General features: G+C 39.3%; 1 protein-coding gene across 1 annotated transcript in view; it reads left to right on the top strand.

Annotated features, from left to right (window-relative positions):
- Window positions 1-2,860: 2,860 nt before the first annotated feature.
- The window catches only part of LOC115428393 (synaptic vesicle glycoprotein 2A-like), a 40,809-nt gene continuing 26,663 nt past the window's right edge, over window positions 2,861-17,006 (top strand). The window contains exons 1-2 of the mRNA XM_030147422.1: window positions 2,861-2,926; window positions 16,154-16,893. Coding sequence (XP_030003282.1) covers window positions 16,284-16,893 — 610 coding nt within the window. The 5' untranslated portion in view covers window positions 2,861-2,926; window positions 16,154-16,283. The remainder of the gene's footprint in view (window positions 2,927-16,153; window positions 16,894-17,006) is intronic.

Genomic DNA, 17,006 nt, shown 5'->3' with positions numbered 1-17,006 from the left:
TATTTTTTTTTTATTTTTATTTTTTTTTACAAATTTAGATTGAGTCAAGTTTCTAATTGTGAAATAATTTAAATGTCTGTTTGTATTTTTAGGTCACTTTACGGATAATATGTGCTTGGAAAATAAAATTTTTAGGAAATGTCTGGGTTGTCCTTTTGTAGTTATTGAAGGAGCTACAAAGTCTAGTATGTCAGTTTCATTATGATAGAAATATCAGAACTCCACTGATTTGTTCAGAATATAATTCTACAGTCGGTTACATTGTGACAGCCCAAGACGACTGTTTAAACAGAAGATGAAATAGGTCAAGTGACACTGCAATGGAACTCATGTATATAACGATGCATATGGGTTTATTCAACAGTGGGTCTTTTTGACTTTCAAGATATCGATATGAATTATGAGCTTATTCCAGCAATCACTGGTAAGGTCTAATAATAGATTAATAGGTTAAACCACAGGTGTCAAACATGTGGCCTGGGGGCCAAATGTGGCCCGCCAAAGGGTCCAGTCTGGCCCCTGGGATCAATTTGTGAAATGCAAAAATGACACTGAAGATATGAATCATTTTAGTTCAGGTTCCACATACAGACCAATTTAATCTCCAGTGGGTCAGATCAGTCAAATACTATCATAAGGACATATAAATACTCATAACTTCAACTTTTTCTCATTGTAAATGTTAAAATTTTCCTGTTTTACTGTATTTACACTAAAACAAACTAACATTTCACAAAAACACTAATAACCTCAACAAATATAAACATTCTGAAATATCTGAAGTGTACTTTTAAGAATATTCTGCCAGTTATTAAATGCTTTGTGTATTTGCTGATCCACTGTGATCTGTACATTGTAATTTATATGTATAAATGATAAACTGACACATAATATTGTTAAAATTGCACTTAGTTTTCTTCAGAAATTTCAGTTCGTTCATGTTATTCACATTGTTTTAAAGGATAGTTGGTAGATGTGAACATTGTCATCACGTAATTTTACTTTTTATGCTCTAAGACATAGAAGAAAGTTTGAAGTTGACATTATTTATTATTATGTTTATTATTTCATTGGTGTGGCCCACTTCAGATCAAATTTGGCTTAATGTGGCTTCTGAACTAAAATGAGTTTGACAGCCCTGGGTTAAACCATTCTTTTAAACAGTTTTAGTCAGTGGTTGCAGATCTACTCATGTTTGCAGTATTCCTTAAAACAGTTATGTTTTGAATGTGTAAAAAGTTTTTAACATGAACATAAATCCTCTGAAACACATTTACAAATAACTTAAATAACAGTATGTTAAGTTGTATTTTCAGTCATCAGTCACCTGATGCATCAGCATGTGTTTTCGTGAATGAAAACATGTCCACCTTTAACCATTTCATTTTCATTTTATTTACTTACTTAGACAGGGACAATGCACAATACACATTAACCTTAAAAAGGACAGATGTCGTGTACCAGGTTCTAGCACTAGTGCTAATTTCCACCTGTAGTCCCTGTTCAGGCTGATGTTATCATTAAAAAAACAGACATTAATTAAAACTAAAACATTAAAAAACAGTAAAAAATGCATATTTATAACTCCATCTGTATAAAATATTCATTCCCATCCAACTGTTCACTCTTATTCATCCCAGTGCGGTCTGTCACACACACTCTAAACATGTTTACATTACATTATATTATATCTACAGGTTTGGTTTGACAGTAGCTGTTTTTTCACCACATGGGAGAATGTGTGATAGTTTATAAGTGTTAGTAGTTCTGTTGGTCATGTGTTCCACTGTCAAACGGCCACACATGAGAATGCTGAATTTGCAAATGTTATTTTGTGTCTCTGAATCCTGCACTCGCTGCGTGCTGTTGATCGAGTAATTTGAGATGTTTTTCTAGAACTCAAAGAAATAAACCGATGTTGATAAGCCACAGACTGGTGTATAAAAATGCACCAGAATATGATTGACTGACTTAGAGTAAACCCCAACACCAGGTTAGCTTAACCCCTGCCTCCCATCATCAAAGCCCACATGAACAATCCAGGCATGGACCTGTGTCCTGGTTTCTGGTCCATTTGAACACTGACAGTGGCTGACAGTGAATCCAAAGGCTTCACTTTCAGCACATGGCTCTGTCACTCATCCTCATTGTCTCTTCTGTTGTTCTCAAGGCAACACAAACGTCTACAATTATTATTATTATTAGTAGTAGTATTATTATTTTTACTATTATTGTCCATATCATAAATAGCCCACATTTGAATGTTATATTGATGACGTCATGACGCCAGCCAAGAAAGCTGCCGTTTCTTCATGGCACTTCTCACGATGCAGTGAAAGTGATGGAGGATGGCAAGGGGTTGGCATGGCAACAGGAGTCAGGTGTGCTCGCACGTGCGCACAATTTCAGTTTCATGTATACACTAGAGTGAATTTGTAAAACCAGATGGATGACAAATGAGATAAGATGCTGTTGCGCGCATGCGCGTGAAGATAGTTTCCATTGAGTGTAATTAAAGGCTTTCTTAATTTTTGACACATAAACCTGTCATTAGCTTAATTGCCTCTGAGTAAGTGCGAGGCAAATACATGTTATGAGCTTAAAGGTACAACAGCCTTTTGGAAAGCTCGAGGAAAAGCTTGGGTTATGCGCCAGCCCCTCCAGACGTGAATGCGCTCGTGCATGGGGGGAGGGGACCCCTGCGCATCACCAAGTGTGAGTGGATGGCGTGGGTTTCTCTCTCTCTCTCTCTCTCTCTCTCTCTCTCTCCTCCATCCCGCACAGCATCATCATCATCATCAGTCGGTTGACAGTCCCTCCGTCGTACGCATCCTCCTCCTCCTCCTCCTCCTCCTCCTCATCCTCATCCTCATCATCATCATCTCCGGCTCGGGCTCCCACTCCGGACCACATCCACGGATTTCAGGTAACGATGGATTTATTTGAACGGTTGGTCTTTTGTGATGTTTGCATTTTTGGTTTCTTGTTGCTGGTGCCGTTAAGACATGAAAAGGAGGAAGAGGCGATGGGCGTGTTCTGCAACCTTTTGCTTCAACACAGCAATTAGGATCGATTTAGTGAATCGAGACGCGCGGCCTTAGAATAGAATCCAAGTCGTGACGAGCTGCAGTCAGGCTGATTTCCAACAAATGCACAGATGTCAGGATGCAGCTCCACAGTATTTGTGTCAGATTTGTGTTTGAATCCAGTTGTATTTGCGGGTTGTGTGTAAATTGGCCTCTTAGCAACAAGGCCTTTCCCCTCTAATACCACTAAAGACACTTAGGAGTGCACTGAATGCTCCCATCTGAACACATTCAATAAGATTATGAAAATCACATTCATGTAATTACACAAGAAACACAGTAGCACCCACAGCCTGGTGCAAATAGGGTTATTTACAGTCAGATGGGGGCATTTGATCAAGCTCACTGGGCCATTTTAGATATTTCTTTTGCTGATGTGATGTTATCTTCCAGTGCCCACATTAGTCATCGTGACATTTGAGACTGACTGATAGAAATGTCCCATAATAATAAAAATAATAATAATAATTATAATGTGATGATTTTTGAAAAGTGTGCGTTTGTGTGTGTGTATGTGTGTGAAAGGGCTACTCAGTATAAGGCAGTGGAAATCTCCATCCATCCATTCATTTTCTGTCATCTAGAGGCCTTGCACATACACTGACGGTGCTGTGGTGGAGGGAAGGGAAGGAAGGATGCATGGGGCTGAAGAGGCTGTCAGCTGGACAACATGCAGGGAGCAAATGAGCAAAGGGGATCTCTATCTATCTATCTATCTATCTATCTATCTATCTATCTATCTATCTATCTATCTATCTATCTATCTATCTATCTATCTATCTATCTATCACAAAAAGAGAAGTGAATAGGATGTTAATCGCTGTGCCATAGATTATTTTCTTGATCAATTAAATAGTTTTTCATCTTCATACAATCAGAAAGTGGTAAAAAAATAGGTATCAATGTTTCCCTTAGCTCCAGATGACACTGAAGAAGCTTTTTATTTAAGAAACTGAAATCACAGTAGGGATGTAATGATATGAAAATTTCATGTCACGGTTATTGTGACCAAAATTATCACAGTTATCATTATTTCATGGTATTGTTGAAATTGTGCTCAAAATGTTCAGAAAGTACTGATACACACACTGAAATAATTAAACCAATTTGTATTAAAAAAACAACAACAACAAAAAAAAGCTAATAAAATAATAGACACTATGTCCCTTCTGTTGCAGAAACATTCAAATATTAACCCTTAGTGGTCTGAGTCTATTCTGTCTGTTTTTCAGTCCTTTTGATTTGGCCTTTATATACTATAGAAACAAATGTTTACTATACCCATGTTTGGGATCTGTTTTTTCTGCACAACTTCATCTATATCATCTGTCTATTATTTTTTTCACTTTAACCTACTATAAAAACATAAAAGGACAAAAAACAAAAAAATATATAAATTCCGATTTGAAAAATGTATATAATTTATTGCATAAATAACACACAGATGCTTAACAAACCTTTTCAAAGACTTTAAAAGTCAATACTGGTTCCAAATATTAGGTATAGAAAATTAAAATTGTAATCAATTAAAACTGTACTCAAATATTTGACATAAAAGCAGATCTTTACATAAGGTTTTTTCCCCTAAAAGTGCGATAATCAAACACAGTTATCATGATAATTAGAATTTAAATGGTAATACTAACCATCTGCAATTTTACCACAGTTTATCATCATACTGGTAATCGTTACGTCCCTAAATCACAGAATTAAAAAATACTACTACTACTACTACTACTACTACTACTAATAATAATAATAATAATACCTCCCTGTCCTGGGTCATATTCACAGTCAGGTTCATATTATTCTGTAATTTGCGATGACAGGATGTCTCTCCATGGTAATGTGTGTAGATCTCATTGAAATACTTGTGACCATTCCAGACCAATTAAGGGATGATGATGGTGATGATGATGATGATGATGATGATTATGAGTAGAAAATTAAAGCTGCTCTGTTCTAAACATTATTAAAATTCTTATCATAGCTGAAAATAATAAGAACAGTGTGAATTTGTAATATTTTTGGGCTAGCAGTGTTTGTTTTGCATATTTTGAAGTGAGTGAATGAGTTTGGCATAAAATTCTCTAACCCTCATTAATATACAGTATTTACCTTGTTTTTTGAACTTTAATACCAGAGTTATTTTCAAATAATCCCCCCAAATCAATGGACAAGTGGTAGCACTCAAAGGTGGAGACATTTCCTCAAACACTGGTTTGTCTTGTTTTCAGTCCTTTCTGCATTGTAGATTCATACTGAGGACACCCAGACTGTGAAAGACATGAAGACATTAAGGAATCATGGTGATTTCAAATACTGATATCACTGACAGTAGTAGTCAAACTAGAATATTCGCATTTGAAAAGCTAAGTGGCAGCCCACAAGTAATGTTTCTGTTGTCATTGTTTGTTTTGGTCTGAGGCTCCGCCCATCACCTGTCTGCCAATCAGAGTCAGTACCTTTGTTCATCCAGGTTGGCAGTTCCACTGAGCTGCAGCTGGAACATGTCTGATCATAAATGTCTGACATTACTAAACCTAAAAGGACTCTGAGTATTCCAAATACGTCGTGATGAAGCGAGTAACAAAACAAGGAGATGTATGTTTGAAACATGGAGACGGATGAAAGCGGAGAAGAATTTGAAGACTTGTGCCGGCTCTCCAGTGGTCTGTTGGAGCCTGGGCCTGCGGTCCCACCACCCGGCATGAGCCACTGAGAGCCGGGACCGGGCCACGGTCTGTTTACCCGGGCCACGATCTCTTCTCCTGGACCGTGGTCTCTTCTCCCGGCCAAGTCCGAAGAGACCGGGCCCGGTATAAATACTGGTGTAGGACCTGTTGCTTGCCATGGTAGCTCCTTGTAGTAGACAATCATGCTGGATTTGGGAACCCTTAGTTTTTTTTTTTTGGGGGGGGGGGGGTACCACGCTCTACAGTAGGGCTGCATGATTAACCGATTTTAAATGGAAATTGGATTTTTTAAATAGGACGATTTTAAAAAAAGGGAAATCACCAAATCAGTTTCACCTCTCTCGCACCTCTGAGCCACATGTCTCCGGGCTACTGTAGGCTCCTCCTCTGGGCTACCGTAGGCTCCTCCTCTGGGCTACCGTAGGCTCCTCCTCCTATCTGTGAGAGCAGTCTTTCATAGAAGTTTGTATAATGACCATGGACGTTCAATCTCGGATGTGACCGCAGCAAGGTTCTAATAGTTTTGGATTTTTCATTATAGTTTAGTTTTATTTAGTTTTGACTTTTTCCTCTAATTCAGTTAGTTTTAATTTGTTTTTAGAGCAGGTTTGCTAGTTTTTATTAGTTTTCATTTTTTTCTAAATGCTTAGTTTTAGTTTAGTTTTAGTATTAATTTTAGTTTTGTCGTATCTTTTCTCTTCTTCTCTGTTGTCATATTCAAATAAATCCCAGACAGGACTCTGCTGCTTTCTCCCAACTTTAGTCTCCATGTTTCCAGGTAGAGTGGGGACCAGAAGACGACTGGAAACCACAAGTGAACACAAGTGACGGACCGTCAAGTGTCATATGGTGCCGCTAGCTAAAATTGCTAGAGCGAAATAATTTGCTTTCATATCAATCCAACATTGACTAAGACGAAAACGAAGGGAATTTTATCCATAATTTTTATACGCTTTAGTTAGTTTTGTAAACACACAATACAGTCTCAGTTTTTTCTTTTTCTTTTAATCCTAGTTTATATTTATTTCAGTTTACGAAAATGTTTTTTCAATTGTAGTTTTGGTCATTTCGTTAGTTTTCGTTAACGATAATAACCTTGGACCGCAGTAGTGATACTGATGTAAGCTGTGGTCCAAACACAGATCCCCCAGTTCAAATAGAACTGCATGGGGATCACTCATATTCTGTTGTCCTGCGTGGATCCACCTACCCCCTACCGTACTGTCTTCTTCCGATCCGGGTCGTGGGGTCAGCAGCCTCAGCAGAGGAGCCCACACAGCCCCTCTGCCCGGCCACATCCACCAACTCCTGGAGAATTTCGCGGCGTTCCAAGGCCATCCCAGAGACATAATCCCTCCAGTGTGTCCAGGGTCGGTCTCCATGCATGGACCCCCCCAGTTTAAGTTTAACCACATGGGGATCCTTCATATTACATGGTCCACTCATGCACGCATGCACAACTGATGCGTGTCACTGTCTTGCATGGGTGTGACTACTGTGGGCCCATCACATGATACCATCACAGATTTGAGGTGGGGAACAGTGCGAGCTGCTCACAAAAATGACATGCTGACCTCTTGTCTTTTGTCTTTTATCCAAAAATTGAAATAAAAAATCAAGCTTTTAGAGGAAAAAAATCGGGATTTTATTTTAGGCCAAAATCGTGTAGCCCTGCTCTACAGTATTTTGAATGTGATTGCAGTACCAGTTTTGGCCACAATCCTACATATGACTCCTTTAATAATCAATTATTTTCCCCTTTTGCAGATTAAATGTTTAGTCAGAAAATGGTGAGAAAATGCTTCCTAAAACCATGACATCATGTTCAAATGTCTTATTTTATTCATGGCACAAAAATATTCTGTTTACTGTCAAAGAGGAAGAAATAAACCAAAATATATTTACACTTTAGAAGCTGGAATTAGAGAATTTAGACTTTGTTTTTAGTAGTGGGTGATTCATTCAATAGTTGACAACCTCACTTCACTTTAGGTTTTCAGCATCAAGATTATTTTCAACAACAGTTAATTTGTTGGTTATTTTCTTCACTAATCCATCAATTGTTTGGTCGAGAAAATGTCACAAAATGGTCCTGAAGAGTTCTGAAGAGTCTTGTATTCAGTTTCATCCCACAGGGAAGTGAGGAAAGCAGAATATATTTACATTTAAGAAGCCTGAATCAGAGAATTTGGAAGTCCTAAAAAATTACTAAAACCAATGATCTATCTATCAAAATAGTTGCTGATTAATTTAATAGTTAATGCACCATTTAATTGCTGTAGTTTTAGTTCAGTTCACTTTTATTTATCTAGCCTAAAATTGCAAAATACAGACTGACCTCAAAGGCAGCACAATAGGTTATATGAGACTGGATTAAACTTAATTGTCACTACATAGGTACAAAACTTTAAGTTTAGCATTAAGTCGTAATAGTTGAGGAAATGGGAATGTAACAACATTTTGGTGATTACACAGATACAGATATGTCAAATTTAAAATAGTCATGTTTATGAGATTAACTAAATAAAATAAAATAAATAATTTCTAGGCGCAGCCAGGGGCCGGAGGGGGTCTGGAGACCATAGGATTTCATCTCTGCTTTTTGCAGATGATGTTGTCCTGTTGGCCTCATCGAACCTGGACCTTCAGCGAGTCCTGGGGTGGTTTGCAGCCGAGTGTGAAGCGAGTGGGATGAGGATCAGCACCTCCAAATCTGAGGCCATGGTTGTTGAAAAAGGTGGTCTGCCCTCTCTGGGCCAGTGGTGAGGTCTTGCCCCAAGTGGAGGAGTTCAAATATCTTTGGGTCTTGTTCACGACTGAGGGAAGGATGGAGTGTGAGATTGACAGACAGATCGGTGCAGCGTCTGCAGTAATGCGGTCGTTGTGTCGGTCTGTTGTGGTGAAGAAGGAGCTGAGCTGAAAGGAGAAGCTCTCCATTTACCGGTCAGTCTACCCTCACCTACGGTCATGAGGTTTGGGTCATGACTGAAAGGACAAGATCCCGGATACAAGCGGTCCAAATGAGTTTCCTCCGTAGGGTGGCTGGGCGCACCCTTAGGGATAGGGGGAGGAGCTCAGAGTAGAGCCGCTGCTCCTCCACACTGAGAGGGGCCAGCTGAGGTGGATCGGGCATCTGTTTCAGATCCTCCTGGACGCCTCCCTGGGGAGGTGTTCTGGGTATGTCCCGCTGGGGAAGACCCAGGACACACTGAAGAGACTATGTCTGTGGTCTGGCCTGGGAACGCCTCGGGGTCCCCCTGGAAGAGCTGGAGGAGGAGTCTGAGGAGAGGGAAGTCTGGGCATCCCTGCTTAGACTGTTACCCCTGTGACCCAGCCCCGGATAAGAGGAAGATAATGGATGGATGGATGGATGTTTATGAAATAGCTGCATGTGAAAATGAACACGTTATGTAGAGTAAATGAGTATGGATGGCCTCAATGCTGCAGGTCTGTGTGCACCAGGTCCTCAGGACTCCTCAGGTGGACTCCTCAGGTGGACTCCTCAGGTGGACTCCTCAGGTGGACTCCTGGACGAGGTGTGCTGTTGTTGTGTCAGGCCTGGATAGTGATCAAAGGTCTGTAAGTGCTTCAGCCTGAGATATTATTAGGTTTGAATTCTACAGTTTAGCCTGGCCTGACCTGCCTGCTGCTGGGGGGGGGGGGGGGGTCCTTGATCTGTGCCAGGAAGTCCACTCAGCCCGCTGACAGTGAAGGGCCTGCTGCTTCATCACTGAACATGAGTCCAGGCCAAATGTAACAGAACACACAAGACACTTATCAAAAACAGAAAGGTTCACCTGCCTTTCACTGTGTCCGTCATCTGATGGGAACCTGTAGACGTGTCCACTGTGGACATGACCAAATGTCTTTAAATAAATCTCCTTTAGTGAAAAATTAAATGAACAATAACAACTCAATTTTCAATTTTTGTGCATTTATTTTTCATAAAGAAGGTTAACCGGTTAACCACTGTCCTCTACAGTTAATTCCATACACATGTGAGTCATTGTAAACAGAGTACATGAACTAATTTTAAGTTGTATTCTAGATTTTTACAATTCTTTGCACCAGTGACACAAACTAAAAGCTTGGTATGACATCATGGGATAAATGAAAAAACACAGTTGTCTGTATCATCATGTGTCTTTCATCAGGAAAAAGTGTGACAAAAAAAGTCTGATTTTCATTTCAAAGTAAAAGATTTTCCTACACTTATAGTAATACCTATAATTAGTAATACTTGTTTGGCATCATTGACATGCTGGAGATGCATGTTATGGCTAATCTTGATTTTTTATTTCAATATTATGAATGATTTACAATTTTAATGGGTTGTTTTCTGGTTGTAAGAAGTGACAACAAAATATCATTCAAAAATATAGTTTCCATACAAAACCATTTTGCAAAACCTCCATTAATCAGGATTAATCAGATTTTCTGCCCAGCCCATTCCATGTTTGATGTGTACATTATTGTAGCTTAAACTGCAGAACAACACTTTTCAGATGTCAGAATGTGACAGCTAAAATGACCTGCTACATGTGAGGACGCTGGAATTCTGTGAACTAGATTAAAAAACAAGTATTAGCAACACGTGGTGCCAGGCACAACAAACCCCACCCATCGCACATATTGTATCTTATCAGGATATTTTGGCATCGATCCAGCTGATGTCATCATGTCTGTGCGTGCGCTGATGTCAGCATGAACATAGACAGCAAAGACACATTTTAAGTGAATGGAAAAAAAAAAAGATTCTAAAAATTCAGAAAAAAATTTGAACTTTGACCTACTTTTCCCAAAATGTAATCACATCTGTTTTGGGTCACTGGCAATCTATGAACTGGATTAGGTATGAATTCAATCAATAGTTTTGCTGCTAAAGTGTTAACAAACAAATAAAAAACCAAACCAAAAACCGTACCCCTTGCCTCCCCTTCGGTGAACACATTTACAGCTCAAGAACATGTAATTGTTGAAATAATACTACGTCCTGATCGAACTGTCACTCCTAGAGTTGCTTTCGTGTGTGATGTTACTGTAAAGCCCAGAGACAGAACAATGATTCCGTGCTTTCTGAATGACAAAACCTCCTCAAATTAGAAAAGAAGACAAAAAACAAAAAAACAATACTCCTTGCCTCTGTGGGGGACAAGGTAAAATGCATTTAATCTAATTCTGCTGTAAAAGAATACTGAGAGATTTAAAAAAAAAAAAAAAAAAGTTTCTGGTTTCTGATCACACCTTGAACATGGATTGTGATGTACTTCTTTGTGTTACAGTGATTCAAGTTGTACATTTTAGGCCAAATAAAGGTAACAAATAGTTTTGGCATTCATTTATCAGATGTTCGTTGATAGTTTAAAGCAGGGGTGTCAAACTCATTTGAGTTCAGGGGCCACATACAGACTAATATGTTATAAAGTGGGTCAAACCAGTAAAATAATATAAATACTAGGATAAGAACTGATAAATAATGTCGACACCAAAGTTTTCTCTATGTTTTTGAGTGAAAAAGTCAAATTCCATAATGAAAATGTTTACCTCTACAAACTCTACTTGAACATAACATGAACAAATATGAACAACCTGAAAATTCTTAAGAAAAATGAGTGCAATTTTAACTATATTACACTTTAGTTTATCATTTATACATGTGCATCAGAACTTACAGATCACAGTGGATCTACAAACACACAAAACATGTAGTAACTTCTACAGACTTCTCTGAAGACATTTCAGGTTATTGAAAATTTTTTGTAAAAGGCTAGTCTGTAAATGTAAACATTTTTGTGTAATTTTACCTTTTTTACACTAAGACAAAGAGAGAAATTTGTGGTTTTCTTTATTTATAGGTTATTATGATAGTATTCCACTGGCCTGACCCATTTTAGGTTGAATTGACCTAAAATGATTTTAACACCAGTGATTGTTCATATCTTCAGTGTAATTTCTGCATTTCACAAATTCATCCCAGAGGCCAGATTAGACCCCTTGGTGGGCCGGTTTTGGCCCCCTGGCCACATGTTTGACACCTGTGGTTTAAAGAATACTTTGATAGAATGAGATCTATTAGAAGCAAGAAATTCCAAAACCAGCTCTTGACCCCTACAAAATTTACAAGATGTCAAACCATAAATTCTACATTTTCTCAGTTTGTTTTCTGATTTTCTCTTGACTTGTGAAAAGACAGAGTGATAAGGTTGTGCTTGTCATCTGAGTTAAACAGATCAGTGTAGGAAAATGAATCTATTATTTGTGTAATGGAATAAAGCCATGGACAGGCAGGTGTCTCCTGTCTGGATTATTTCACCTTTGGGTTCAGATGTGTCACGTATCTGGTGTACAACAGTGTCTTTCTTGGCCTGTTATTCCCATCAGAGCTTGTTTTTTAGCTATTGGTCAAAGTGAGTGTCACCCCCAGTGTTTCTAATGCTGCGTTCCAGGTCGTTTTTTGAGCCCATAAGTCACGACTTCAAACCACGACTCACGACTTTGTAACGTTCCAGGCAAGTCACACCAAACTGTCTGAGCGCAAGGAATTGTGGGAGTTAGATGTAAACAAACCAGCATGGTGGACCGTACGTTATGTTCATTTACAGTCATTTCTATCACCAAAAGTGTTTGTTCTTTGCTAATTTGAGGGAAACAGAGGAGGAAAAATGGTGCATAAGGCGAGAGAAGCTGTTCTACCTTTGATGTTCTTTGTATATTTGGATTCGTATTTGGTTTTAATTTATTCTGTCACTCATTGGACTGAAAACTAGCTAACACTAGAACAGCTGCTGATTCTGCAGAACATTTACAGATGAAGAACGTCAGAGCAATACCTTGTTTTAATAAACAATCTGCACAAACACCACATCCATGGGGGGGCGCCATTGGTATGTGAAGTCAGAACTCAGAACTGGGAGAACATGGGTCTAGTATGAGTTCACGGGTGGAAGTCACAGGTTTGACTGAACATTCCAGTGCATTTTCACTGGCAGAAGGTCAGAAAAACACCAGTTACAGGTGGACTGGGACGCAGCATAATTCTCGGTCGTACTCTGCAACACAAAGTGACATGTTATTTCACTGACCTGACCTGACTGTCTCCTTATTCATATGGATCATTGTGTGCCCAATGAGCCGCCGCCTTGTAAATGTTTAGAAAGGTTTCCGATGGACATACATTGTAGTAAATAGTCAATTGTTTACAGAACATTAATTTTCTGCAGTCTTTTTTCCTAATTCCATGCCTCATTTGAAATAGAACAGTCTTTTAAGTCTTTCAAAGATTTTTTTTTTTAAAATTACACTAGTCTACAATTAAAACGCTTCTAAAATAAAAGGAGTAACATTTTTACCATGTGTGAGTCATTGATAAAGAAAAATCAAGTCAAAAATACTGGTTGGTTGAAGTTTCCAAGATATACAGTAGGTCCGATCCTAATTCACCCCGTAGCCCCTCCCCCTTACCCCTACCCCTTGGCCCTTGCACCTGGCACTACCCCAGTGGTTTCCAACCTTTTTTGGCTCCTGACCCCATTTTAACATCACACATTTCTGGCAACCCCAGACATTCAAAATGGAGATTTATTTTTTTGCTAAAATTAATTTGTTTTTGATCATGTAATAGTTTTCTAGACTATGTTGCAAATAAACGTTAATTTTAGAGGACATTTAGTCTATATAACATTTAGTCTATATAATGTATATTATTGTGGACAGAGGCAGTAAATCCAGGTGTAGATTACTGCACAAAGGGAGAATGTGATTTTCCTTGGTCAGGATCTGTCCAGTCAGTCCAGCTGTGATTCACAAGGAGGACAATTAATACTGAACAAACAAGAACTGAAACTATGAATTATGAAAGAGCTGCAGCATCTGAAACTGACCACAATGAACATTTGACACAGAAACAGAACCACAGCGCTGCAGTTTCACACTCAGAATTTGCCAGGTCTTTTATGGATTGATTGTCTCTCTCAACTCACCATATGCTTTTTATTAGTAAGTTTTTATTTTTATTTTGATCAATTAATAGAAATTTCAGGCACCCCCATTTGAATTCCAGGTGACCCTATGTGAGGTCCTGACCCCATGGTTGAAAAACACTGTCCTAGGGTCAGGCTGACCATTTCTGGGGCTTCTAAAATATATTTTACAGGAAAAAAGTCAATGGGAATGGAAATCTTAAAAAGTGGACTGGGATGGAACTGGAGCATAAACCCACTGGCCAGTGCCCTAGTCGGCCCCGGGTCCCTTTCTCTGGGGTACCGTTTGGCAAATTACATAAGAATGCTGTGCATGCAGGAATTAAATACAGCCATTTTAGATGGAAAACTCAGACAGGATGCTTTATTTCTTCTACAGTTTCTTAGACATGTAATCCAGCCTACAGTGCCCCCTTCTGTCCACTCAGACTAGTTTATCTCCCCCAAACCAGTCGAAGCAAACACAATTCACATTTTGGTTTTTGCAGATTTTTAAAACATGGTTTCAAATTCACTTGTCATTTTATGGAAATGTGGCTTATATTAGTGCTGATCATGTCATCATAAAAACAAAAAAGTAGATGTTATAGGGACATCATGGTATATTTGTGTAAGTGTGAGTCTTGGGGAGACACTGACTTTCACTTTTGAGTCTTGAGTTGAATAAGTCTATGAGGCACGGCTCTGATCCTTTGGAGAATTTCAGTATCTCTCACATTCCATTTGAGTCACGATCATGTATCATGTACAGATGTAGTTTCTACGTCTCTGCATCAAGAAGCCTCTTTGAAAAGTCATCCCTCCTGTTGACAGCTTCATGTCTAGTCCCTTTAATTAGCTCATTGTTGAAACCATCTGTGGCCCAACACAGGCCTCATATGCAAATGCAACAGGTGCAGGCTTCAAATACACCAGTCAAGGCCAATATTGTGGTTGGATTTACTTGATAAAAAGAGAAATAAGCACAAGGGAAAAGACTTGGATGCATTGTACTAAGTCAGTGTTTTTCAACTTTGGGATCGGGACCCCACGTTGGGTCGCCTAGAATTCAAATGGGGTCGCCTGAAATTTCGAGTAATTGATAAAAACAAAAGAAAAATTTTCTAATAAAATATATAGTGAGTTGAGAGACAATCCCAATCCATAACAGACAAACCTTGGTTGTGAAACTGCAGCACTGTGGTTCTGTTTCTGTGTCAGATGTTCACTGTGGTCAGTTTCAGATGCTGCAGCTCTTTCATAATTCATAGTTTCAGTTCTTGTTTGTTCAGTATTAATTGTCCTCCTTGTAAATCACAGCTGGACTGACTGGACAGATCCTGACCAAGGAAAATCCAAGTCTCCCTTTGTGCAGTAATCTACACCTGGATTTACTGCCTCTGTCCACAATAATATACATTATATAGACTAAATGTCCTCTAAAATTAATGTTTATTTGCAACATAGTATAGAAAATTATTACAGGATCCAATGTTCTAATAGTTTTTGATTTTTCATTATAGTTTAGTTTTATTTAGTTTTGACTTTTTTTCTCTAATTCAGTTAGTTTTAATTAGTTTTAAGAGCAGGTTTTCTAGTTTTTATTAATTGTCATTTTTTCTGAATGCTTAGTTTTAGTTTAGTTTAGTTTTAACATTAGTTTTAGTTTTTTTCATATATTTTATCTTCCATCCTATTCACAGAAATAAGTGAGGTTACCCCGGACACTTTATTTTGGGGTCAGGTTAGGGCGGCTCTGACTGAGCACAGACACAAACATATGGACAGTACCATGGATACAATCCCTATAGCAGGTTGGGGGGTAATGTAGGTGGGGGTGCCATCCATACACAATGTCACTTACGTGGAAACAAAACTGAAACTTTCCATACTTTCCCTGTTGGCCTCCAGGCTTCTATACCTCTGTTATACCGCTGATCTGAGACCAAATTTTCACATGTTCTATCCTATATCAACACTGACAAAGACAAAAATGAAGGGAATTTTATCCATGATTTTTATGCATTTTAGTTAGTTTTGTAAGCACATAATACAGTTTCAGTTAGTTATCGTTTTTTTCTTTTAATTATAGTTTTTATTTATTTCAGTTAATGAAAATGTTTTTTCAATTTTAGTTTTTGTCATTTCGTTCATTTTCATTAACAATAATAACCTTGACATCCATTTTGAATGTCTGGGGTTGCCAGAAATTTGTGATGTTAAAATGGGGTCATGAGTAAAAAAAAAAAAAAAAAGGTTGGGAACCACTGGACTAAGTTAACAAAAGTATGTTGCCTCTGAAGCTGCCCTTGAAAACTTATTTTACTTTTAAAGCACATTTTAGTGTTTCTCTACTCATGTGACTGAATGCTAACTAAGGCTGCCTCATTTGAAATTCCCTGTTTTTCCTCAGACATAAGAAGATCCTGCTCCAGAGTGAACCACAGTCTCAGATCTGTGAGGTACAACCTGAAAAAGCTGAAGCTCAGGCGCCTCTCTGCTAAGCACGCCACCGACTTTCGCAGCTTCTGCCCCTCTTCAAAATGGAGGACGGCTATCAGAACCGGACTGCCTTCATAAAAGGTGCCAAAGACATTGCCAAAGAAGTTAAGCGGCAAGCGGCGAAGAAGGTGGGCCGCTCAGTGGACCGGATGAGCGACGAGTACAGCAAACGCTCCTACAGCCGCTTTGAAGAAGACGACGACGACGACTACCCGATGCAGGGGAGCCAGGACGGAGGCTACTACCGCAGCGACAGCCAGGCCGCTAACGATGACGAGGGGGGCCACAGCGACTCTACGGAGGGCCACGACGAGGACGACGAGATCTACGAGGGAGAGTACCAAGGGATCCCCAGGGCAGACTCTGGGAAAGGCAGCCTGGCCGGAGGTCCGGGCTCCATGAGGGCCGGAGCCCAGCAGTTCACAGATGTGGGCGTGTCCGAGGCCGAGAGGAGGAAGGACCAGGAGGAACTGGCCCAACAGTACGAGACCATTTTACAGGAATGTGGGCATGGGAAGTTCCAGTGGAGCCTGTACTTTGTGCTGGGGCTGGCTCTCATGGCGGACGGCGTGGAGATCTTTGTGGTTGGGTTTGTCCTCCCCAGTGCAGAGAAGGACATGTGCCTGTCTGAACCCAACAAAAGCATGTTAGGTAGGACTTCCACACTGGCCTCTGATGACCGACAGTCAGTCAGAAATGTAATAATGAAAACAGCAAATATAGCAAACAACATCACAAAAAAATACACAAACACACAAATAGAA

This window comes from Sphaeramia orbicularis, chromosome 11 (assembly GCF_902148855.1).
Source record: "Sphaeramia orbicularis chromosome 11, fSphaOr1.1, whole genome shotgun sequence".
Classification (NCBI taxonomy): Eukaryota; Metazoa; Chordata; class Actinopteri; order Kurtiformes; family Apogonidae; genus Sphaeramia; species Sphaeramia orbicularis.
This window is presented reverse-complemented; position numbering and strand designations above follow the sequence as displayed.